This window comes from Phyllobates terribilis, unplaced genomic scaffold (genome assembly GCF_046119375.1).
Source record: "Phyllobates terribilis strain yellow unplaced genomic scaffold, ASM4611937v1 Scaffold_374__1_contigs__length_1864666, whole genome shotgun sequence".
NCBI classification, from domain to species: domain Eukaryota; kingdom Metazoa; phylum Chordata; class Amphibia; order Anura; family Dendrobatidae; genus Phyllobates; species Phyllobates terribilis.
In genome coordinates, this window is record NW_027363134.1 from 105,761 (window position 1) to 133,297 (window position 27,537).

Here is a 27,537-nt window from a genome sequence, read left to right on the forward strand (position 1 = left end):
ACATATGACGTGGAAATGTGTAAATATTGGCGACTAATGGAACGTGGTGATGGCTCTTGTACGATCTGTATTTGGGATACAACTTCAGTTGGAACCTAAAATCCGAATCCTAGGACTCCTGGGAGAGGACGTAGACCCAGACTCCATATGGCAGTAGATAGCTCAAGAATATTATTCCCAGCCAGAAAGTTGTTGGCACTACATTGGATAGACAATTCTCCCCCAACGATAACAGAACTAAAATCCAGGATAAATAACACTCTATGCTTGGAAAGGGGATCTTATATTAAAGGAACGCTGTCAAGAAATCCATACACATATGGGAGCAATGGTTAATTACCCCAGGTATTGCTTCAAAGAACCTTCACAGAAATACTATCCTGGATCGTTTGTCCATTTCCTTACAGTAAGCCAGGAATTTATATCCTTATACCCAAGGTGTCAGCAAATAATAATTGTCTCAGTCCACACAATTGCCCCTTCTTAGATATATCCTTTTTCTTTTGATGTCTCAATAGGGAAAAACATAAGCAGTCGGGAAGTATTCAGATATTTATGTACAAATGTACAAATTACTGTTCCAAAACATTGTACTATAGAGCGATATTGGGATTTATATCATTGTAAACCGGTTCTTGTATTGTTTACTGGTTTTTCTTTCTTTTTATTGTTGTTCTCACAATGTTTGTATAAAAAAAAAAAAATATTGGTAATTCTTTTATTTTTTTTTCCATAAAATCGATCTGATTGAAAAACGAAAGGAGGAAAGGTCTTTACTAGATCAAACGTACACAAAATGCCAAGATCACATGTGAAGGTTCTCGTACGAATTTGCAGATAAATGTGGTTGCTCATTGGCAAGGAGGTTACATCCACACGTGTAAAGGACATACGTATCCAAAATAAAAGGGGCACCCGGGCCAGAAATTCATAACCCCACTGACATAGCGGAAGCATTTAGTTGCTGTTTAATAGTTCACTATATAATATTCATGGACAAAACCCTGACATGCCACCTAATATTCTTGAAACAAAAATTGACAAATATATTATGGACACTGACTTTCCTTCCTTACAGATCCCTGAGCAGGAGATACTAGACAAAGCTTTCACTGAACAAGAGATAGGAGAGGCCAATAAATCCCTATCGGGAAGAGCCCTGGGGCAGATGGATTCAATAATAGATTTTATAAGATGTTTTCCCCCCCAGTTATTACCATTTTTAGCCAAAGTGTTCAATAATATCTCAGAAGACTCCCCTTTTGCCCCCAATCACTTAAGGCTCATATAATGGTTTCATCAAAGCCTGGAAAAGAACCAAATACCTGCCCTAATATTCATCCAATATCATTAAATAATGTAGACGTCAAAATATTCTCTGAAGTGATTACAACACGGCTCTCCCACTATCTACCCTCAATTGTTAGCAACGATCAGGTTGGCTTCATTAAGAGTAGAGAAGCTCGTGATAATAAAAATAAAACGTTGTTAACCACTTTACAGCCTGTGGCGTATTAGTACGCACCAGGCTGTCACCCCCTGGTACAGTGAGGGCTCCGGCGCTGAGCCTGCACTGAACCGGGCACATGTCAGCTGATTTATACAGCTGACATGTGCCCCCAACAGCCGCGGGTGGAATCGCGATCCACCTACGGCTTTTAACATGCTAATTGCTGCTGTCAATCTCTGACAGCGGCATTTAACATCACCGCGCCGGAAGCGTGTCACTTACCCCGCCCATCGGTGACCCCGTCACGTGGTCGTGGGTCACTGATGGGTGGGCATGACAACCCTGGGTTTGCAGCAGACCCCAGTGGTTGTCATGTGCTGATCGCTATGAGCGCCACCTACTGGTCGACGCTCATAGCACAGGAGCATTTCTGCTACATAGAGGTGATCTGCTCATCACCTCTATGTAGCAGAGATGATCAGACAGTTGCTGCTTCTATAGAAGGAAGTAAAAAGTGAAAAAAAAAATGTTTTTAAAAATATTAAAATAATATAAAAGTTGAAATCACCCCCCTTTTGCCCCATTCAAAATAAAATATTAAAAAAAAACAACCCACATACACATATTTGGTATCACCGCTTTCAGAATCGCCCGATCTATCAATATAAAAAAATTATTAATCCGATCGGTAAACGGCGTAACGAGAAAAGGAATTCTAACCGCCAGAATTATGTTTTTTGGTCGCCGCAGCATTGCAATAAAATACAATAACGGGCGATCAAAACATCAGATCTACCCCAAAATGGTATCAATAAAAACTTCAGCTCAGCACGCAAAAAATAAGCCCTCACCTGGCCCCAGATCCCGAAAAATGGAGAAGCTACGGGTCTTGGAAAATGGCGCCATTTTGTTTTTTAGCAAACTTTGGAATTTTTTCCACCACTTAAATAAAAAAGAACCTATACATGTTTGGTATCTACAAACTTGTAATGACCTGGAGAATAATAATGGCAGGTCAGTTTTAGCATTCAGTGAACGTCGTAAAGAAATTAAAAAAAAAAACATCTGAGGTATTGCACTTTTTTTGCAATTTCAACGCACTTGGAATTTTTTTCCTGCTTTCCCGTACACGACATGGTAAAACCAGTAATGTCGTTCAAAAGTACAACTCGTCCCACAAAAAATAAGCCCTCACATGGCCATATTGGCCAACAAATAAAAACGCTATGGCTCTGGGAACAAGGGGAGCAAAAAACAACAAGGCAAAAGCGGAAAAACCCAGGGTTGCGAAGGGGTTAATTTGACATGCAAAAAAACGGGCACCCAATGTTCCTTGTTTCTGCCTACACTAAAAAAGCGTTCGACACAGTGCATTGGACTTTCTTGAAGAGCACCCTACCACAAATTAGGATGGACTCTTTCTTGTTATCTAAAATTCTCTCCCTCTACACTGACACTAAAGCGATAGGGTAAACGGCCTTCTATATGACACATTTTCTATTAAAAAGGGGACGAGACAAGAGTGTCCCTTATCACCTCTCCTATACACATTGGTGATGGAATATTTAGCGGTAGCATTACACACAAATCCAGATATTAGTGGAGTTACTATATACTCACATCACTATAAACTAGCTCTATACGCAGATGACTTGTTGCTCTATGTTTCAAACCCAATGATCTCATTTCCCTCTATAATAAAGGAATTCTAATAACTCGGCCATGAAAGCAATTTTAAAGTCAACTACTCTAAAACAGAAGCCATGAACATAACTTTTAACCCTGAACTGACACAATAACTAATTTCTAACTTCCCCTTTAAGTGGCAGAAAGACACAATTAAGTACCTGGGTATACAAATTCTGGGGAACTTGGATGATCTGTATCTTTTAAATTATATCCCCCATCCTTGAACAAATGGTTCAAAATTGAATTAATTATAACTTGAAACCCTTGTTCTGGTTTGGTCGTATTAATGTGATCAAAATGGACATTTTACCAGATCTTCTTTATATATTTCAGTCCGTTCCAGTCTGCGTTCCTCAGACCTTTTTCTCCCGTCTCAACAATTCTAACAGCAAGTTTGTATGGGGAACACCGAGGCCTAGGATACGTGTTACAATATTGTGAAGAAACAGGAGGGAGGGTTAGGGAGCTGCAACGCTGAATCCAAACAGGGTGAAGATAGTCCACTGAAGGGTGCCGGTCCCGCTGGTGAGCACAGACATATGAAGAAAACGAAAAGGAGAAAATCAGCACTCCAACAGGTAAAATATGAAAAAAATGTATTGGATCATTTAAAAAAAAACAAAAATGTAAAATTCTTATGCGTTTATGGCGCTAGGGTTGCGCCATTAGTCATAGCAGATGAGAAAAGGACAATGAAGTCATATATATACAAGCACAATGGAGTCACATGACACGAAATGAGAAATCAATTAGACATGCAAAAGGTGTGAAGAAAATCCCAGCCACAGTTCACATTGAAGGCAACTAGATCAAATACAGACAAGATGATCATTGCAAGTGACTCGCCCCCTGGGCCGTGGGGCACACGGAACCGGGCGATAGGGAGACGCTGGGAGTAGTAGTGGCGGCCCGGTCCCGCGGCTCAGGGTGGTCAGGCCAGTGGTAGTCCGTTATGTGCTGATGATTATGTCCGACTACGCCACCCGTGGATTGCGGTTATTAGGAACCGCCGCTGCAAGGCAGTCTGCTGGGGCTGATGACGTGTGCAGATGGGATGGTGTGACTCCCCACGGGAAGAGTGCGGCCCCAGGGCAGTGTAGTGGATGGTGGGAGTGATGGTGATGAGAGTCCCAGTACCGGTAGTGCTGGAGGAGCGAAAGAGCACACAGACAACGTACTGCAGTCCAATGTCTTTTACTCACAGTTCAGGTACTCCAGGTCACTTCTGTACAGGTAGTGACTGCCCGAGCCGTGCTGCGTCCACCAGGTGTGGGGCTCGGTCAACTCCCAGGCAGTTCAGGAGTATGGCTCAGGACCCCCTTTTGCCCTTTCTCTGGCCTGCCTCACCAGTGACCCACTTTTGTCCAGCTGCCGCGGACTTGTGCGGTTAAACGTGGGCCCCGTCCTCTGCTGTCCTATATGGTGCCTTCCTAGCAGGTTTGATGAGGTGTCGCACCAATAAATGATCACGACGACCGGTCTTTGGCTGAGGGTAGTTTCTCCTCCACCAACTTGGGATCCGGTACCCTTAATCTGCCTGACCCTTCACCCTGGATTCTCGTGCGTTCTTAGGGTCCCTTCCACCTTCTTGTTCCTGAGCCCTTCTGTTTCTCTGTCTCTCCTCCGTCTTTCCTGTTCCTTCTTATCCTCCCTTCTCGTGGAGCTGGGCTCAGGTGGCACCACAGCTCCCCTTCACCTCCTCCTCGGCCTCTCACTAGGCCCTCCTGGAGTAGAGCTCCTACAGAGCCTCTACTCCCTGTCTTCTCCTCTCTGGACAGAACCTAGATCTAAGATGGTGCCCACCTTTTATACCTCCCTCTAGCCATGAGCCCAGGTGACCAGCAACCAATGAGCTCCTATCTACGCTCAGGAACCAACCCCTATCTGCCCCTACAGCACTGGGTGTTCCACCCCCCTCCCCACTCCAGACAGGGACATAGTCGGTCGTGCCTGCACTTCTGTCTAGTGGGAGCACCGTTGAGCTGTCCCTCGGAAATGGGGTGTGTGTGCTGTATGCAGCTAACTGAGCCCTGGTCCATACTCCATCCTTACCTGGGAGTGGGATATCACACCTCTGGCAGAGGTGCAATACCCCTGTAGCGGCCGAACCCTCGGGGCGCTACACAAGCGTCACACAACAAGCCAGAAATGTAAAACACCATGATGGTGAAAAATAAGATAGAATTAGACCTCATACTCTTATTCATGCATATCCGTATCCCCCTCTGTATATAAACTGTTTATTGCAGGACATTTGTGTGAAGACCACCAGTGTTAGCTGCCAGGGGATTATCCCATATAGGAACACAACATTGGGATTAAGTGTACAGGTGTGAGATCACAGGGTCAGAACATCGCAAATGCCATCAACTATAGCAACGGCAGGTGGGAGGATATACTGATTATAGAGGGACAGGAACATGTATACTGTACATGAGATGGATGATAGCTTCAATATAGAGCATCGCAATAACAATGTCCAATAAACAGAGAAAACGCATCAATGTCTAATTTGTTAATAGAAATATTGTTCTTATCGATCTGACACATGTAAAAATAGTACAAACAAGCAAGAAAACGATCAATAAGCTAATATTTAGAAAAATAGTTCAATAAACTTTATTGTAAATAGTAACAAGCATGATTTAGGGTAATTATAAATATAGCCATTCCAAACCTTGAAAAAGATTGCTCCACTAGGTACAGCATTAAACATCTAATCCACAATTGGAAAGATACATGTATGTAAACAAGTATTGACAATCAGTACACATACTAGAGGGTGCATAGTCTACCACTAGCCAATAAAGTGCCAAAATAAGTGCATGTATAGTCATTTCAATAAAAATATGCAGTCCATCATAGTCCTGTCTATACATACCAAGAAATAAACGAAAGGGCTGCAGAGAACAAATGACAGGGCACAGGAGCGTCACATTAACCAGCTGTACACGTGGAGCAACAGCCCCGACGCGCGTTTTGGATTTCCCTTCGTCAGGGGGCGTGGAGATTTGTATGTTTGAATTGATTTAAATAGTACCCGAAGGACCCATGGGCCGGAAGGGGCGTGTGCGTAGTCATAGCTACATAGACGCTATCAGCGCCCGCATCACGCCACCACCGGAAAACAAGGCCCCACGTGACCCGGAAGTGACGCGTGCGTTACTAAGGATACCACAACGTGCGCCGGCATCCACATCACATGGCGATAGCTACAGGCCACACGTGACCCGGTAAGAACCATCGCCACAGATACAGAGAGACGGCAGGCGCCGAGGAGCCACAGCACGCACGCGTACAGGGTCATTATTCCAACAATTGTACAGGCTGTATATATGCTTATTAGAAAAAAGGGGGGGGGAGGAGGGGGGAAATGAAGTATAACAAACACTAGATTTTCCATGGCCACATATACAATAGAAGAAGAATAAGGAGAATAGATATATATCAACTCAAAAATGAAAGATTCAAAATAAAAAAATAAAAAATAAACGATATGAAAAAATAAAGATAGTGACAACATGTATAAACATATGCATTTAGAGCCACGACCCAGCAACCACAAGGGGATTCCATCAGGACATCCCACAATGTGTACACACATGTGTGTTAAAAGGCATAATGAATAGGTACATAGATTAAATACGTCCTCAATACAGGAAAGAAAGCATATTAAATATTATAAATAAATGAACCCATAGATGTAAATACATCAATCGCATACAATGTTGCAACCCGCACACATATAGATGGATATCTAAATGTTTTTTCACATAGTGAATACATCAAGCCACGTAATGTCCAATTATATGTATCACTTATCAAAAAATATATACCAGGACGGCTCCATCTGTGTGGTGCGGAGACGGGACGAACAAAGTCAATTATATGCCACACTCGTCAAGTAGACACCGGGACGGCTCCATAAACGTGGCACAAAAGAGGAAGAAGAGAAAGCAAGTAAAACCGCAGCCAGGAAGAGTAGGTAGTAAGAGGTCCTAGATAGCATAGAAAGTACATTAAAAACAGATAAAAAACAATATAAAAAACAACAACACAAATACAAATGCAGGGTTCATGGCATAGAACATAATATAGGCGTTGCACAATTCAATGTAAATTAATGGACACTTTCAATTATTCAAAGGAATAATGCATAGCTGATGTTTTCATTCAACCCTCGTGGATGTACAGAATTTAGGGTCCAGATCCAGCGAGATTCAATTTGGGCTAATTTCTGTCCGATCTTGCCTCCCCGTATATTTGGTGTAATGGAGTCTATCCCCCTAACCCGAAAGAGCGAGGCATCGCTGTTATGATGGATTTTATAGTGACGCGGGATCGTCTTAAGAGTTGATGTATCCGCGTGGTCGGCGGCAGCCAAAATCCCCAGTACATGTTCACATATTCGTATCTTAAACTGGCGAGTTGTCATGCCAACATAAATCAGGCCACATGGACATGTAGCGAAGTATATTACATTTTTAGTTGTACATGTGATGAATTTGTTAATTGTAAATGTTCTAGTTCCATCAGATTTGAAGAACGTATCACTCCGTTCTACATTAGGGCATGCCACACACCGACCACACGGGACACATCCGCTCCGCCTAGGTTGCCCATCCAGAAATGTATTGCCTCCCGACCCCTCATAATGAAAGCGTACCAAATAATCTCTGAGCATACCGAGCATTATCTGTCATATCAACGGGAGGCAAATAGATGCATCATTGTAAAACAGAAGAGAACAAGTACAGAACACTGGTGAGATTACTGTGGAGCATTGTAATGGTGAATCAGATTACTGTGGAGCATTGTAATGGTGAATCAGATTACTGTGGAGCATTGTAATGGCGAATCAGATTACTGTGGAGCATTGTAATGGCGAATCAGATTAGATGGAGCGCACAAATCCATGATATCCAAGAGCTGAATGTACAGCTGTACAGATCAATGTACAGATCAATGGCAATGGGAGACGTCTGCATAGAGTCTGATGGAAAACCTGATCGTGAGGCTATAGATGGAGCAAGAATTTCTATCTGTATCAAGAAAAACAGGTAATTACATTATAATAAAACTGACAAAAACAAATATCTGATGCAGAACTGAATCGTGAAGCTGTGGATGTAGCGGGAATTTCTATCTGTATCAACGAAAAACAAATCATTGAATTATATTGCGAAAAAAACTGATAAGAATAAATATATGAGAAATGGAAGATAAATAAGCTGCAGAACATTGCAATGGAAATACTCAGTCATTGCTGAAAAATCTTTAAGATATTTGCATCATTCATGTGCGTTCTGCGAAGATGAATCAGCGATGATAGCACAATATACAGAAAGGCAAATAAGTACACCGGCAAATAATAACACACTAGAGAATGGCAAGAGTGTGCAAAGCAGTTATCAAAGCAAAAGGTGGCTACTTTGAAGAACCTAGAATATAAGACATATTTTCAGTTGTTTCACACTTTTTTGTTAAGTATATAATTCCACATGTGTTAATTCATAGTTTTGATGCCTTCAGTGTGAATGTACAATTTTCATAGTAATGAAAATACAGAAAATCTTTAAATGAGAAGGTGTGTCCAAACTTTTGGTCTGTACTGTACATCCAACTCCTGGATAGTATGGATTTGTACGCTCCATCTAATCTGATTCACCATTGCAATGTTCCACAGTAATCTCACCAGTGTTCTGTACTTGTTTTCGTCTGTTTTACAATGATGCATCTATTTGCCTCCTGTTGATATGATTGATAATGCTTGGAATATCTGCGGCTCTATGATCCTTCGCCAGGATATTATACTTTGCACCAGATCAGATGCGGGTGTATTTCCTAACATCAGTGGTTTTCACACAAATTTCCTGCAATAAACAGTTTATATACAGGGTGGGATACAAATATGCATAAACAAGAGTATGAGGTTTAATTCTATGTTCCTTGTATGTAGTATTATTTGGTCATTATCTGGTGGTAATATGTGGTCTGGTCATGGTGTGGTGGTACTTGTTCCTTGTATGTGGTGTTAAAATGTTCTGTCACTATGTGGTGGTAAAATGTGGTCCGGCCATGGTGTGGTGGTATTTGCTCCTTGTATGTAGTATTATTTGGTCACTATGTGGTGATATGTGGTCTAGTCATCGTGTGTCGGTATTCTTTGTATGTGGTATTATTTGGTCACTATGTGGTGGTAATATGCAGTCTGGCCATGGTGTGACGGTTTTTATCCCTTTGTATGTGATATTATTTGAAAAAAATGTATGTGACATATTCCCTTAAAGAAAAATATACCTAAATAGAGTACTGGATATTTTAAGAAATGTTTAATAGGTTACAGTAGAGTAGGGCCCTGCCAGAAGAGTCTACCTTGTCGTGGCGGCGGCTTACAAAATCGTTTGGCCAAAACAAAAGCTGCTGCTATGTATGTGATATGGTGTTCTATGGGAACTGTTAGGGTATGTGCACATGGTCAGGAGCCGCTGTGTGTTTGACACTGCATGCTTATGCAGCATCAAACCTGCCGCAGTCTGGTGTTACAGCATAGTGGATAGGATTTCTAGAAATCCCATGTCCACTATGCGACTCTGTGCACCTATGGATCACCCACGGAAACTGACATGCAGTACGTCTTTCAGACCTGCAGCATGTCAATTTCTCTTGCGGGTCCACATGTGGACTTTCTCCACAGACTAACATCTATGAGAAAACTCCACATGTGCAAAAAAAAAATCGTGCCACTCAATAGCATAAATTGAGGGCAGAAGCCGCACGGCTATCCCGCAGCTTCGGTGTTGCAGGCGCCTCTGGAGCGTGGGCACATACCCTTAATGTGTGATTGATAAGGATGTGGTGCAGAAGTGGAGTTTTTCCAAGAGTGGGCGGTGTGACTGTGGAAGGTTTGAGGAGTGGAGGTGGAGCTGGGGTGGAGCCTGGGCGGAGTCTCAAGGGGCCCGAAATTTTTTTGTCAGTATGGGGCCTGAAATTCCTGGCGGCAGCCCCGCACATATACATACACTCATATACTAATCTTTCATGATATCACGGTCTTCTGGAGAGGGCTGCAGAACGCACTGTGGAGGAGGGGACACAGCAGACAGGACTGATTTCAGCTTCCTGCCCCTGCGTGCTGTCCGATGCTGTGGACTCTCCTCCCTCACCCTCTACTCTTTGAGGAAATGCTGCTGGGAAAGGAACCGCAGGAGGCAGAAGACCCCTATAAGACCCTGCAGGAGGACAGACACAGCAGCCAATGAGCGCTCTCATCAGTCTGATGGAACAGCGTTCATTGGCCAGCGGCCTCTCTCCTGCATGACATGCCCCATTTTTCAATGCCCGCACTCTGCCCTGAGTATCAAAAATCATTACGGGTGGGAGTGGACGGGATTAAGCAGCATCAGCCCTCAGTCAAGGGCCCCCATAGCAGCTGCGTGGTCTACTGCCTGAGCACTGCACCCCTTCCTGCATGGGCCCCCCTTCACCTCTGGGCCCGGGTGCATCGGTGGTGTGTCGGGCCCTGGCTGAACCCCTCGCTGCGGCTCTGAGCAAATGTAATCTTATTTACACACCAACAAGTGGTAAAGAAATCAGTGAGACACCTGTGGGATAAGAACGTAAGAACGCCCATTACACCCTCAGATGATTCCCTGGTGGGTACAGTGTCCGAAATGGGGTCATTTTAGGGGGTCGTATGTTCTTTACACCTCGAGGGCTTTGCTTTTGGCCGCTCCGTACACCTCGTACACACCTGACTCCGCTCCGTACACACAGCTCCGATCTGTACACCTCACACACACATGGCTCCGCTCCGTACACACAGCTCCGCTCCGTACACACGGCTCCGCTCTGTACACCTCGTAAACACGCGGCTCTGCTCCCTACAACTCGTACACATGCGTCTCTGCTCCGCAGTTCTCTACTCCGTACATCTCGTACACGCGCGGCTCCGCTCCGTACACCTCGTACACGCGCGGCTCCGCTCCGTACACCTCGTACACGCGCGGCTCCGCTCCGTACACCTCGTACACGCGCGGCTCCGCTCCGTACACCTCGTACACCCGCGGCTCCGCTCCGTACCCCTCGTACACGCGCGGCTCCGCTCCGTACGCCTCGTACACGCGCGGCTCCGCTCCGTACGCCTCGTACACGCGCGGCTCCGCTCCGTACGCCTCGTACACACACGGCTCCGCTCCGTACACCTCGTACACACACGGCTCTGCTCCGTACACCTCGTACACACACGGCTCTGCTCCGCACACCTCGTACACACACGACTCTGCTCCGCACACCTCGTACACACACGACTCTGCTCCGTACACCTCGTACAAACGCGGCTCCGCTCCGTACACCTCGTACACACGCGGCTCCGCTCCGTACGCCTCGTACACACGCGGCTCCGCTCCGTACGCCTCGTACACACGCGGCTCCGCTCCGTACGCCTCGTACACACGCGGCTCCGCTCCGTACACCTCGTACACACGCGGCTCTGCTCCGTACGCCTCGTACACACGCGGCTCCGCTCCGTACGTCTCGTACACGCGCAGCTCCGCTCCGTACACCTCGTACACACGCGGCTCCGCTCCGTACACCTCGTACACACGCGGCTCTGCTCCGTACACCTCGTACACACACGGCTCCGCTCCGTACACCTCGTACACACGCGGCTCCGCTCCGTACACCTCGTACACGCGGGGCTCCGCTCCGTACACCTCGTACACACGCGGCTCCGCTCCGTACACCTCGTACACACGCGGCTCCGCTCCGTACACCTCGTACACACGCGGCTCCGCTCCGTACACCTCGTACACACGCGGCTCCGCTCCGTACACCTCGTACACGCGGGGCTCCGCTCCGTACACCTCGTACACACGCGGCTCCGCTCCGTACACCTCGTACACGCGGGGCTCCGCTCCGTACACCTCGTACACACGCGGCTCCGCTCCGTACACCTCGTACACACACGGCTCCGCTCCGTACACCTCGTACACACGCGGCTCCGCTACATCCACACTGTAAACCTCTCCTGACTCCACACATAAACTTCAGCTCATCCAGCACCATGACAACCAGCACAGCAGAGTCCTGCATCCACTGAGGCCCCTGATCATGTGACCCCTGACTCCTCCCCTCCTGTGACCTCATCACAGCTCCTGTGCGCACAGAGCAGCCATATATGTGGTGGCGGCTCTGCAGGTGGAGGTATGTGGAGACCCCATTACTGGGCGCAGGGGGCATTAACCCCTTCAGCACAGAGACTCTTTTGGGGTCTTGTGTTGCCCCTTTATAAGAATGTAGCACCCCGAGGACTTGGCTGCTACAGGGGTATTGCACCTCGAACCAGAGGTGTGGTATTCCACTCCCGGGTAAGGATGGAGCGTGGAACAGAGCTCAGTTAGCTGCATGCACTACACTCACCCCATTTCCGGGGGACAGACCAACGGTACTCCCACCAGATAGATGTGCAGGTACGACAGCTTCTGTCCCTGGCTGGAGTGGGGAGGGGGGAGGAACATCCCAGTGGTGTAGGAGCAGAGGGGGGAGGGACTCTGGGCATAGGTAGGAGCCCATTGGGTGCTAGTCACCTGGGCTTGGGTGTCAGAAGGGAGTATATAAGGTGGGCACCATCTTAAGTCAGAGAGTCCAGACAGGAGTAGAGTCCGGGTCTGTGCAGAGAGGAGCTCAGCCAGAGAGGGCTGACAGGGAGCTGTGGCTCAGTCTGGGCCCAGCTCCAGAGCCAGGCCTGGAGAGGAGGCCTGAGGCAGAGAGAGAGAGAAAGAAGAAGAAGGAGGAACAGGAACACCAGGAAAGGCCCAGAGACGCAAGAAGAGAGGGAACCCTGAGATCCCACGAGTTAACGGGTGAAGGGTTGGCAGAACAGGGTACCGGATCCCAAACTGGTGGAGGCCAATTATCCTCAGCCAGGAACCGGAGGTCGTGGTCAAGCCTTGGCGCGACCCCTCACCATATCCACCAGGAAGGCATACCATATAGGGTCAGGGAAGCCGGGAAAGGTTTCGCCACCAGAAGGCCCGAGGGAGCCGGACAAAGGTGGGTCCCTGGTGGGGACGGCCAGTAGAAAGGAAGAGAGGGGAGCCCCGGACCACGCTCCGGAATTGCCTGGGAGTTAGCCGAGTCCCTCACCTGGTGGGCGCAGCACGGCTCGGGTGGTCCTGACTGCGCACAAGTGACCTGATAAAGAACTGTGAGTAAAGCTGTGAAAACTGCAACCGCACGTCTCAGTGATTCCTTGTCACACCACCACTTCCACCATCATTCCTCCCTGCTTCACCAGCTACCCTGAGGCTATACCCCTCCCGTTGGGGGTTATACCATCCACGCTGCACCACCGTACCACCGGCCTCAGCGGTCTGCCCTGCAGCGGCGGCTTCATAGCCGCAATCAACGGGTGGCGTAGTCGAACTCTATAACATCTATTAAATTCCGCCACATAGTTTGACACCCTGGGCACGGACCGGGTCACCGCCACGAGGACTACTACCCCTATCAGATCCGGCTCCGGGTATTCCCCCGCATGCGCAACGCAGCACAACATGGCCCAGGGGGCGAGTCAAGAATCATAAGGTTTTTGTTCTGTTTCCTGTAATAGATACATACTACCCAACTATGGAGACAGGAAGGGAGGAAACGTATTGTTCTCATAGTACAGGACCCCTTTACTGCCACACAGTGTAATGCCCCCATTATGCCCCTTATGCAGGATGTATGATGCCCCCACAGTGTAATGCCCCCATTATGCCCCTTATGCAGGATGTATGATGCCCCCCACACAGTGTAATGCCCCCATTATGCCCCTTATGTAATATGTATGATGCCCCCACACAGTGTAATGCCCCCATTATGCCCCTTATGCAGGATGTATGATGCACCCACACAGTGTAATGCCCCCATTATGCCCCTTATGCAGGATGTATGATGCCCCCACACAGTGTAATGCTCCCATTATGCCCCTTATTCAGGATGTATGATGCCCCCCACACAGTGTAATGCCCCCATTATGCCCCTTATGCAGTATGTAGGATGCCCCCCACAGTGTAATGCCCCCATTATGCCCCTTATGCAGGATGTGTGATGCCCCCACAGTGTAATGCCCCCATTATGCCCCTTATGCAGGATGTATGATGCCCCCACAGTGTAATGCCACCATTATGCCCCTTATGCAGGATGTATGATGTCCCCACACAGTGTAATGCCCCCATTATGCCCCTTATACAGGATGTTTGATGCCCCCACACAGTGTAATGCCCCCATTATGCCCCTTATACAGGATGTATGACCCCCCCCCACACAGTGTAATGCCCCCATTATGCCCCTTATGCAGGATTTATGATCCCCCCACACAGTATTATGCCCCTTATGCAGGGTGTATGATGCCCCCACACAATGTAATGCCCCCATTATGCCCCTTATGCAGGATGTATGATGCCCCCACACAGTGTAATGCCCCCATTATGCCCCTTATGCAGGATGTATGATGCCCCCACACAGTGTATTGCCCCCATTATGCCCCTTATGCAGGATGTATGATGCCCCCCCCACAGTGTAATGCCCCGATTATGCCCCTTATGCAGGATGTATGATGCCCCCACACAGTGTAATGCCCCGATTATGCCCCTTATGCAGTATGTATGATGCCCCACACAGTGTAATGCCCCCATTATGCCCCTTATGCAGTATGTATGATGCCCCCACACAGTGTAATGCCCCCATTATGCCCCTTATGCGGGATGTATGATGCCCCCACACAGTGTAATGCCCCCATTATGCCCCTTATGCGGGATGTATGATGCCCCCACACAGTGTAATGCCCCCATTATGCCCCTTATGCGGGATGTATGATGCCCCCACACAGTGTAATGCCCCCATTATGCCCCTTATGCAGTATGTATGATGTGCCACACAGTGTAATGCCCACATTATGCCCCTTATGCGGGATGTATGATGCCCCAACACAGTGTAATGCCCACATTATGCCCCTTATGCAGGATGTATGATGCCCACACATAGTGTAATGTCCCTTATGCAGTATGTAAGCTGCCCCCACACAGTGTAATGCCCCCATTATGTCTCTTATGCAGTATGTATTATGCCCCCCACACAGTGTAATGCCCCCATTATGCCCCTTATGCAGGATGTATGATGCCCCACACAGTGTAATGCCCCCATTATGCCCCTTATGAGTCATTCCATGTCAAGTGGACCAGTGGTCCCCACTTGACCTTCTCCGATTTTGCTGAAAATTTATAAGGATGTACATGTATGTTTGAAAAGAGGTTCTGTAAATTTTTAGGGCCAGATCTCAAATACATTGGGCACTGTTGACCTTTCACTGGAGGTTCCACCAAGCCTGCGGCTTCAGCTAAGAGAATTTTGCAAACTTTGGCACATAGCCATTAGAGTTCTATACTGGCTATGATGCTGAAATTTGCCATACTAGCTCAACTTTTGCTGCTAAACACGATAAAATTTTTACCCGCTATGACAAAACAATATATCGGCCGCAATTTTGTGTCAAAGTAGCTTGTAAAACGCGTCGCATAAAATTCATGCCAAACTTTGCCCATATATAACTCAAGACCAAAAACCAATAGTAACTGGTGCTTTGCCCTGTACACCAAACATCTACATGACTTTGCATTACTGCAATATCCCGGTCAAATCATATGTATTTGTGGAAATATTCACACCCACATATGATGAAAAACTTAAAAAAAACGAATTTTACCTATTTTTAGGTCAAATTTCTAAAAAAGGGTACCCCTAAAATATATTAATTCTGATATCATTAGAAAGAGCACATATTTCTCTACAAGGATCATTGTTGTTTTTTTTTGGAGTCTCTCAGTTTAAGAAAAAAAAAATGCCACTGAACATGGTGTTATTTATTAATAAGCAATGAATGGTAACTGCACTATTCAAACCCTTGCGTTTGTCCATGGTGGTTATACCACAACCAATTCCCTAAGAATTGGTATTATAATCCTATTAAGATTTGTAATAATGCTGTCTTTCGAGAATTGGCAGCCCCATCGCCTAGGAGCCATGGCCGATAGCAGGGCAAGGCCAGCCGCGGGCGGTCTCTTTATCGCAGGTTCCGAAGCCTGAGGGTGGGTGTCTTTGCCTAGGATCCCAAGCCTAATATTGGGTATCTTTTGTTGGTTCCCAAGCCATAATGTTCAGTCTAAGTGGTCTGGAATTGTTGCTGAATTTGCAACATAATCGGTTCAGAGAAGCTGTATTGTCGGCCCATTGCTGTTGCAGCTGGTGCTGGAATTATTGCAATGATTGACTGCTCGGGAATCCAGCATGTATCATTTCTCACAGGCCAGTGAAAGAAGCTAGCTGGTCCATGAGGATGGATAAAATTTATTAATGCATCATGGTCGTCGACTGAAATTTCAGAAATATTTCCAATCCACCAGTTCCTATCGTAAATGCAGGCAATGTGTTGCCCTGGCTGGAGGTTTGCAATTGGCACAAAAGGCATTTCTGATCTGACAGATCTATCTACATGGGCAATGAAAGATGATGGGTCATTTGACACCCTTGAAATGCGAATCTTTTTGTCATCAATTGGCACAAACTGGTGATTTTCTCTTGTTCCAGCAATTGTATGTCCATCTTTGAACCTTTCCTCTTGAACTACCCGTATTTCGTCAATTTTTTCTTTTTGAACAAAAAAAAATTTGATTCCATGCAGTTGCTCGTTGCAAAAGTTGAATAAATCCACCGGGGTCAGGGGTCAGTATTTGGTTTTCAGTTGGGCGTTGAAGACTGGCACGAGCTGCCAACCTCTTTGCTGTCCCTCCAATCCCATCACAGGGCGACTTTCCATGACTGGTACCAAAAAAATTCCATTCAGCGCTGATATTGAAATAAGCATTGTGGTGGCACAAGTTGAGAAAATTTTTGAAATTTTTGTACTGGGCTGCAGATCCATCGCTGAAGTAGTGGATATGATGAATCCCATAGATGAGAGTCTTGAGATACTCCACAATTACTGTTAAGAAAGTGTGGACTGCAACTGTGTCATGTCGTGAGCAATCACTGATTATGCACAAGCTGATGTTCTGCGCAGCTTCACCATTTAACTCCTTGAAGTAAATTATAAATGGGTGTACTGTAGCTTGACTATTTTCCCAGTGGAAACATTGAATGGCATCTTGAACAATAAATGAGTAATTTTCAGCAAAGTCCATAAGGATCACAAGCTCTCTAGGTCTCAGATTTTCCTTCAACGATTTCAAATAGCTACTTTGATGCTTGGCGATGTAGTGATGGCTACAAAGTTTAGAAATTTTCAAAACCAATTCTTCAATGAAATCTTCTATAGTCAGTTGTTTGGTATCAAGCGTGTCTCGATCAGTGTGAATCCATTGTTTGAACTCAATAATATCTTCAGGGTCACTGATGACAAACACATTGACTAGAAATTCTTTTAAAACTTCAGGACCCAGGCATTTATCACAACGGCCAAGCATACAGTCCTTGGATTTAATTCCACAGACCATTTTGCATATGAGCTCTTTGTAGTCATCATTGATTGGGCATGCTGCAAGCATTAGTTTGACATTTTGGTGAATGGTACACACACAAACTTAATGTGTTCCAGCAGATCCAACGGTTACGCGCCACTTTGGCCGAAGCTCACAAAACTTGGAAAATCCAATTTCAGGGCTATTCCAATCCCGATAAGCAACAAACATTTCCCTCATATTGCTCAGTAATAGTCGCTTTTGCATCTGCTTTTTTTCTCCTGCTATTCGCACTGATACATAGTCTTTTTTACCAGGGCACATTCGACTGAATTCATCATCCTCAAAAAATGCCTGCACCTTTTTCTTCACTTCCTCAGAAACTTTCTTGCCACACTTGATTCTAGGTAAGGCTAAGATCCCATGTTCACATTTAAGCTTTCGAGCTTGTTTGACCATTCGTTCAGAGACACCGAATTCGTCTGATATAGCCTTAATGGACCAACTTTTAGGTGCCAATTTCAAGATTTGGACCTTTTCTGCCCGACTGGACACCTGCAGCTTTTGCTTCAAATCTGCCAAAAGGTGATTGTAATCCAGACACATTTTGCACTGTGCTGTTTTTGTTTGCTCAATGTCTTTCGGCTCAAGCCCTCCAATTGAAGCAATCTTGCTAGAAAATGAATTTTGTACCTGGCTTATCTTTCTCCTTGCATATCCAAGTGAATCCCGCTGGCTTACCCGTGGATATTTCAGAGGAGAGATGCCAATGGATGTTAAGCTTGAATTTAGACTTTCAGGAGAACATTCCATTCCATCTGGATCTGATTCAGAGGAAACTGGATCAGCTGATTTTTTCCTGTTAGCAAATTCTTTTCGATATGATGCACACATCTTCTGGCCAGGCTTCACATCATTCTTTGTAAATTCGTTCAACTGGTCAGCTGCTAACAAATTGATAGCTCGCAAATTCTTTTTGGTGGTATGACCTTTCTTCCCAAAAGGATTGCAACACGATTTTTGCAAATGCTCATATTTGGTCAAGAATGAAGCTTCATGGTGTAAACAGATTTGTGAATGTTCGTCAAAATTTAGTCCCACTCGTCGACGCAGCAATTTCTGTTCATCCAATCCAAAGCTTGTAAACAATTTCAACTCATCCTTGCTATGGGTGAATGTCTTAAGGTGGCACTTCGAATTGTTCGCAAGGCCGATAAAGCACTGGGCCGATTCTTCATCAATTTCATTCTCCATCACTAAAAAATAAATAATATATGCATTAAAATGTAACAATAGTCAATAACTTCATAAACAAAAAGGTTTATAGGTTTTTGATTATAATGGACATTGCTAGCAACAATACAACTCTGTAACGTGATAAGAATCTGAAAATCAAACACAAAATCAATGCATTACGCGCATAAATAACACCATGTTCAGTGGAATTTTTCTTTTCTTAAACTGAGAGACTCCAAAAAAAAAACCAATGATCCTTGTAGAGAAAAATGTGCTCTTTCTAATGATATCAGAATTAATATATTTTAGGGGTACCCTTTTTGAGAAATTTGACCTAAAAATAGGTAAAATTCGTTTTTTTTAAGTTTTTCATCATATGTGGGTGTGAATATTTCCACAAATACATATGGTTTGACCGTGATATTGCAGAAATGCAAAGTCATGTAGATGTTTGGTGTACAGGGCAAAGCACCAGTTACTATTGGTTTTTGGTCTTGAGTTATATATGGGCAAAGTTTGGCATAAATTTTATACGACGCGTTTTACAAGCTACTTTGACACAAAATTGCGGCCGAATTATTGTTTTGTCATAGCCGGTAATAATTTTATCGTGTTTAGCAGCAAAAGTTGAGCTAGTATGCCAAATTTCAGCATCATAGCCAGTATAGAACTCTAATGGCTATGTGCCAAAGTTTGCAAAATCCTCTTAGCTGAAGCCGCAGGCTTGGTGGAACCTCCAGTGAAAGGTCAACAGTGCCCAATGTATTTGAGATCTGGCCCTAAAAATTTACAGAACCTCTTTTCAAACATACATGTACATCCTTATAAATTTTCAACAAAATCGGAGAAGGTCGAGTGGGGACGATTTTTAAAACTGGTCCACTTGATGTGGAATGAGCCATATGCCGGATGTATGATGCCCCAACACAGTGTAATGCCCCCATTATGCCCCTTATGCAGGATGTATTATGCCCCCACACAGTTTAATGCCCCCATTATGCCCCTTATGCAGTATGTATGATGCCCCCACACAGTGTAATGCCCCCATTATGCCCCTTATGCAGTATGTATGATGCCCCCATTATGCCCCTTATGCAGTATGTATGATGCCCCCACATAGTGTAATGCCCCCATTATGCCCCTTATGCAGGATGTTTGATGCCCCCACACAGTGTAATGCCCCCATTATGCCCCTTATGCTGGATGTATGATGCCCCCCACACAGTGTAATGCCCCCATTATGCCCCTTATGCAGGATGTATTATGCCCCCACACAGTTTAATGCCCCCATTATGCCCCTTATGCAGGATGTATTATGCCCCCACACAGTTTAATGCCCCCATTATGCCCCTTATGCAGTATGTATGATGCCCCCACACAGTGTAATGCCCCCATTATGCCCCTTATGCAGTATGTATGATGCCCCCATTATGCCCCTTATGCAGTATGTATGATGCCCCAACATAGTGTAATGCCCCCATTATGCCCCTTATACAGGATGTTTGATGCCCCCACACAGTGTAATGCCCCCATTATGCCCCTTATGCTGGATGTATGATGCCTCCCACACAGTGTAATGCCCCCATTATGCCCCTTATGCAGGATGTATGATACCCCCACACAGTGTAATGCCCCCATTATGCCCCTTATGCAGGATGTATGATGCCCCCACACAGTGTAATGCCCCCATTATGCCCCTTATGCAGTATGTATGATGCCCCCATTATGCCCCTTATGCAGTATGTATGATGCCCCCATTATGCCCCTTATGCAGGATGTTTGATGCCCCCACACAGTGTAATGCCCCCATTATGCCCCTTATGCAGGATGTATGATGCCCCCCACACAGTGTAATGCCCCCATTATGCCCCTTATGCAGTATGTATGATACCCCCCACACAGTGTAATGCCCCCATTATGCCCCTTATGCCGTATGTATGATCCCCCACACAGTGTAATGCCCCCATTATGCCCCTTATGCAGGATGTATGATGCCCCCCACACAGTTTAATGTTCCGGGACGTACTAAAAAGAATGAAGATCAAGAATAAATAAAAAGAATGAACATAAAAACTTACAGTCCAAACATATGGAGAGATATTATGGATTTCTTTTGTATCTTGCACATGGGATGAACATGAAATATATCAAGATTACAAGGGAATGAACACATTCCATTTAAACAGGTGTATCACTACCACCATCCCCCCTCACACAGTATAATATTTCCACAGTACCGCCTGAGGTCCTGCAGTTGGAATAATCCCTCTGGGAAATGGTTTTCCCTCTGCCTGCTCCCCTCCATGTAGACCCTCGAGCATGTATACTTGCATGTAGGGGAGCAGGCCTTACTAGATATCGAGGCTTTGTACAGTAATATACCGCATGAGGATGGTATCAGAGGAGTAAGACATTTCTTGAAATCGAGATCAATAGAGTGTAGCAGACATAATGACTTCATGGAGGATCTTCTAAAACTCACTCTTACTCATAACATATTTCTTCTTGACAGGAAGTACTTCCACCAGTTCAGGGGTACTGCGATGGGGAGCCCCTGTGCCCCCTCGTATGCTAACCTATTCCTGGGCTCATAGGAGGAAACCACAATATTCAGGGATGATCATAAGTGGTGGCATCCATATATTGGGGTATGATATAGATATATTGACAACATTTTTATCATCTGGTCAGAGACGAGTGAACAATTTCTTGAATTTGTCAGGGAACTCAATATCCATAGAGTGGGCCTTAGATTTATATCAGAGTTTAATTATGACAGTTGCCTTACTCAAGAAAGAACGGGATGGGACCCTAGGGACACTCATCTGCCATTAACCTATGAGCACTAATAAACTATTAAATTACTAAAAAAAAACAAGCAATATGCAAGGGCCAATTTTTACAGTTGAGTAGAAACTGCTCTAATGTCACAGATATTAATATACAGGCAATAGACATGAACACCAGATTCAAGGAAAAAGGTACCTACAGTACATTTTGGATTACGCACAATTGTTTGCAGAAAAACAGGATAGACGGACACTCCTCCATGCCTAACCGAGAGACCCAGAAAAATATGGGATAACACAAGTAGTAGGAACTTGTCACAATCAGAGTGACCTTATCTTTAATATCCGCAGAAAACACTAGTATAGTATGTACTTGTGGTCGACCCTGACCTGAGGGTGCTGTGGGATCTACTCCCACAATAACTTGTCAATTATGGACCGTTTAGTGCATAGTTTCTATAAAAATTTGGCTAGGTAGAAGAATCTGTGGTTTCTTTAGTTGTGGAGAAAGTTGTACATGTAATTGGATGAGACCATATAAATCTTTCTCGAGTTCATCTACGGTTGAAGCCTTTTTCCAGAGGGATTATTCTAACTGTAAAACCTCAGGACTTGTATATGTGGCCACATGCAACTGCCCCCTAGATTATGTATGCACGACCAAGAGGATTGTGGGGGGGGCATTTGGGCGAAATACGCCATGGCCGGGACACCTCATTAGTGAGACACATGAACAGTGCACATTGAGGTGAAACCAGAGACATCTCCTTTTGCATCATTGAGGTGGTTAAACCCAATGTGAGAGGAGGTGATCTCATTAGATGTATCCTCAAAATGGAAAGTGAGTGGATTTCCAGACTGGATTCACAAGCTCCAAAGGAACTCAGTGAGCAAATTTCCACCAACGTCACATTGCACCACAGACTGTCCAGAAGTTGGCAGATGCTTTAGTCCAGGTCTGGGAGGAGATCCCACAGCAGACCATCCACAACCTCATCAGGAGCATGCCCAGGCATTGTAGGGAGGTCAAACAGGCACGTGGAGGCCACACACAATACTGAGCCTCATTTTGACTTGTTTTAACGACATTACATCAAAGTTGGATCAGCCTGTAGTGTGTTTTTCCACTTTAATTTTGGGGGTGGCTCCAAATCCAGGCCTCCATTGGTTAATAAATTTGATTTCATTGTTGATTTTTGTGTGATTTTGTTGTCAGCACATTCAACTTTGTACAGAACAAAGTATTCAATGAGAATATTTCATTCATTCAGATCTAGGATGTGTTATTTGAGTTTTCCCTTTATTTTTTTGAGCAGTGTATTTTGATGTTGCCCGCGAGCAGATTCAATCAGGGGACCAACCAATTTCCATAGCAATTCTCTTGAATGCTCTACAATAATGGGCAAAGGCACAAGGGGACTTCGAAAGTGAGAGGTGGGGGCGGTTAATTGGCGTGTAGGGCAAGACTTGCAATACTTACATCCGGGCCAATAGAACCTCTGCACAATCTATTCCTGCGTTTTTTCCACTCCCAGATATCTCCCCAAGACATGTCAATGGGCCATGTCCAACACCTTCTGTCTATAGGGGCCCGGCACTATTAACTGCTCCACTCGCTCCTCCCTCACTTTCTTGACCCGGTATGACTCCCCACTCATCATAAAATGGGGAAACCTTGTGTCAACCCCCGGCTCCTGTGTAACCCCATTTATAACAGTGACATTATTAAAGGCTTCCTTCAGAGTTAGGTCCCAATGTTGGGCAAACCCAAAATTCTCACTGGTCACCCCTAACTCCGGAATGGCAGACTCGGGGGGCACTACCTCCTTATCCCCAATAAGGACACAAAAGGGAAACCTGTCTGACTCTGGGTGTGGTGATACCTCCTCAGGGTTAACTGGTTTCTTATCTGAGCCAGCGAACCTGGAACTCTTCCCCCACACATCCCAAAACAAACAAAAGTCCCAGCCTATAGTAATAGGGTGCAACAAGTCCTGAACGACGCCGACCTCGTGGGACTCAGTACCGTGAGCCATTTCAATGTCTACTCTGGCCATGGGCTAGTCCTTAGCATTACCATGAATGCACCGACCGCCAACTTTTTTTCCCCGGGATCATTTGAAGAGGAAGGGTGGCCATCATAAGGGTCACCAGACTCCCGGATTCTAGCAGTGCCGTTACCTCCTGTCTGTTGTCCTTCACAGAACATGCTTGTGGCCCCTCGCTGGGTTTACATTTCACACTGCAGGTCGGATAAGCTTAATATGAACAATGGCGTCCTATGCTGCAGTCCATCGGCTCAGCTGACAATGGGCGGCTATATGGCCTGGGCCGTGGCACCTCGAGTAAACAACATCACCTGTAGGGACCTTAGGCACCACCTCCCCCGCCCCTTTGGACCTTGGATGGCCCACCCCCTTTTGAGTCTCCGCCCCCTGTTGGGAACCCCAGTATGGAGTGGGCTGCCTTCCCAAGGAACCTTCAACCCCCTGGTATCTCTTGACCAGTCCAACCAGGTCATCCGCATTCCAGGGATCACCCTGGGCAACCCAAGCCTGTATGGGCCTTGGCAGGGAGTGCACAAACGGGTCCATCACCACCCGCTCTACCATCTGCGCAGGTGTAGGGGAATCCGGTACCAGCAACTTCTGGACCAGGTGCAACAGGTTAAACATTTGGAAGCAAGGTGGATTGTCCCGGTGATTACCCCAGCGGTGAACCCACTGCGCCCTGATAGTCATTGTCACCCCCAAGTGGGCGAGAATCTCAGTTTTTAGCTTGCCATACCCTTTGGCGTCCTGCAAAGCTAAATCATAGTACACCTTCTGGGGCTCTCCCGTCAAGTATGGCGCCAATACCTTAGCCCACTGCTCTGGCGCAAGTTTCTCCCTCTCAGCGACCCTTTCAAACACCGTTAGGAAGGCCTGAACGTCATCCACCAAGGTCATTTTCTGCAATGCCCGTTGTGACATGCAGAAGTAGTGCTGTTGCTTTAAAAGCATTCAGCAACTATTAGCAGTAACACAAGCACATGAGACAGGAAGTGTTGTGCTCCAGAAGCATCCAGCAACTAAAGGGGTTAACACAGTCACAGGAGTACAGTGTCCATTTTAGGACATGATCAGATATCAAAATCAAACATCATAATGATGTCAGTTTGAGGCTAAATACCCTGTCTGACAAGTGTTTCTGAAAAGTGATTTTGATAAGTGACTTTTACAACTGTTCGCTGATGGGACTTGAACCTAAAATTCTGTATCAAGACACCAGTGCACTAACCACTGAGATATTAACTCAGTTGAAGAAACCTAGGAGTTCCATCTGGTTATATGCTTTTCAGTTCAAATCTGATTGAAACTCATTGGGACTTATGCACAGACTGCAAGCAAGACCAATTCAAATGATGTTTGATTTTGATGTGTGAGTCTGATGTGTGACTTTCTTCAAACATTAGAATCAGAATCACAATGACTTTTACTCACCCTGAGTATTTTCATGGTTGATCTCATAAGACAAGAAAAGCTGCCAGTTACTATCACTTGCCTGGATAGCTCAATGGTAAGGCATCAGCCTCTGAAACTAAAGTGTCACAGTACAAATCCCAATAGAAATATTATTTTTTTTTTTAACTATCCCTGTTTAGCACACAAACTACAGGGGTGTTTTACTTTTAATATCTGACATTTTGATTGTCATCCTGACGTGTTAAGAGTTTCCGACACGCTGTGCATTTGCATGGTAAATTACATAGCCAAAGTAAATTGGGAGGCACTAATTTACTACATATCTATTTCCAAGTGACTGTTCATTTGCATAATTTCTTAAAGGGGTCTAATGATAACCTTTCTTTTTTGTCAATTTTTCTTTCCATCCACCCAAGAACTGGCTGCAAACTCCCAATTTACTTTTGCTATGTAATTATTATAATTATATATCACTACCTAATTAATCAAATAATGAACCTACAGTTTAATGGTAAGGCATCTGTGTCACATAGTTTTGGTTTGAAAGGATAATAGTAATAATAATAATAATTAATAATAAAAAGTTCAGTGTCCCTACAGGTTTTTCTTGGCTTATGAGATTAACCATGATAATACTTAGTAATTGTGATTCTTATTCTGATGTGTGAGAAAAGTCAGATATCAAAGCCAAGCATCAGTGAAGTTTGTGTGCTCGCCAGCATCATTTAAAAAAACAAAAGTTTATTTTTTCTGCATCAGTGATTTAAACTCAGAACTAGTGATGGGCGAGCACTAAAATGCTCGGGTGCTCGATTCTCGGGTTGAGCATATTGGAATACTCGGGTGCTCGACCCGAGCAACGAGCCCAATGTAAGTCTATGGGAAACTCGAGCATTTTTCAGGCGGCTCCCCCTGGCGGTCTGTTTTTGATCAAAAATAGCATGAAAGCTATCCCACCATGGCAAGGTGAACCTATTCGGGATAGTCCTACTCTGTATAATATTAAAAACCTTACCATGTGTCAAAGCCTCAAACTTCTGTGTGTGAATCAATCATGAGATCAAATGTGATAGAAGATTACAGTCCTGGGAAGATGGGAAACATTCATATAGACGACTGGTGGAGATGTAGTCAGTGACGGACTCTGGCTAAATATGTTTCTAGAGCCGTAGTAGAAGATGAATGTCGTCCTCATGAAGTAGTTATTTCTCATGTTACGTGTAATGAATATCTTCTGCAGTATTGCTAATGCCGATTCCAGTGTCTGTAAATGAGACGAGAATTAGCTTTATGGAAGATGAGTCTATGAGAAACATGTTCAGCTGCAGACTCCAAGGAAGAAACTGCTTGGTGTCTGTGGCCTAAAATATATAGGTTTTATTACTAGATGTAAAGAAGAAAACTAAATACTGTAAAATAATAAATCTCATATGCTTCCCTTATTATCTCCAGTAATTGTATTATTACACAGGATTTTTATGATGTTACATAGGCTCATCATCTTCTCATTCAGGTCCCTACAATATCGGATCCTCTCAGTGAAGATCAATTAAACAGAATTTTCCTGATTTTACCCATCAAAGATGGATTTGGACAGAGACAAGATGGCGGAGAGGATATTACACCTCACCCTAGAGATCCTCTTCCGTCTTACTGGAGAGGTGAGAGATTCTGATGATGTCACATTACATCGTTCTTATCTATGGGAATAACAGATGGACAGAACTGGAGAGATGAGGACTCTGGAAATGTCTGTAGTGAGATTTATTAATGTCTCTCTCCATAACCAGGATTACAGAGTAGTGAAGAAAACCTCTAGTGAGCGCCGTCAGGTCCATGTGTCTGAGGGATGGGGAAGACCCCTGAGCCCATTCACAGCTCCTCCATCTCAAGCCTTGATACATGAGGACATCAATGACCAGAAGATCCTAGAACTCACCTACAAGTTGATTGAGCTGCTAACTGGAGAGGTGACACTGCTGGGAATACTGGGAAATTATACAGTAACACAATGAAAGGATCGGGGGGATGACTGTATCATTGTATGTGTCAGGTTCCTATAAGATGTCAGGATGTCACTGTCTATTTCTCTATGGAAGAGTGGGAGTATTTAGAAGGACACAAAGATTTGTACAAAGACGTCATGATGGAGGTTCCTCAGCCCCTCACATCACCAGGTAATAGGACAGGACTAAATATACACGGCTTATAATTATCTGTATGTAAAGAATGAATTCAGTCCCTGTATGTGTTTCCTACAGATCTATCCAGTAAGAGGACAACACCAGAGAGATGTCCCCGTCCTCTTCTTCCACAGGACTGTAAACAAGAAGATCCCAATGTTCCTCACGATCATCAGGTAGATGGAGAGAAGGTGTCATGAGATCTCCCCTATGATGTGTAGATGGCTG

The 27,537-nt window shown here is 45.1% G+C and overlaps 1 protein-coding gene across 1 annotated transcript; it reads left to right on the forward strand.

Annotated features, from left to right (window-relative positions):
• Positions 1–1,566: 1,566 nt before the first annotated feature.
• Positions 1,567–27,509, forward strand: LOC141223168 (gastrula zinc finger protein XlCGF66.1-like). Its single transcript, XM_073666795.1, has 5 exons — positions 1,567–3,717; positions 26,640–26,787; positions 26,917–27,096; positions 27,180–27,303; positions 27,388–27,509. Exons 2-5 carry the CDS (start codon positions 26,710–26,712, stop codon positions 27,507–27,509), a joined length of 504 nt encoding a protein of 167 aa, XP_073522896.1. The 5' UTR covers positions 1,567–3,717; positions 26,640–26,709.
• Positions 27,510–27,537: the final 28 nt, after the last annotated feature.

Coding starts and splice junctions, on each gene's coding strand:
- LOC141223168 (XM_073666795.1), top strand. CDS start 26,710: ATGGATTTGGACAGAGACAAGATGGCGGAGAGGATATTACACCTCACC. Junction 27,097..27,179: donor TTGAGCTGCTAACTGGAGAG/GTGACACTGCTG, acceptor TGTATGTGTCAG/GTTCCTATAAGATGTCAGGA. Junction 27,304..27,387: donor TCAGCCCCTCACATCACCAG/GTAATAGGACAG, acceptor TGTTTCCTACAG/ATCTATCCAGTAAGAGGACA.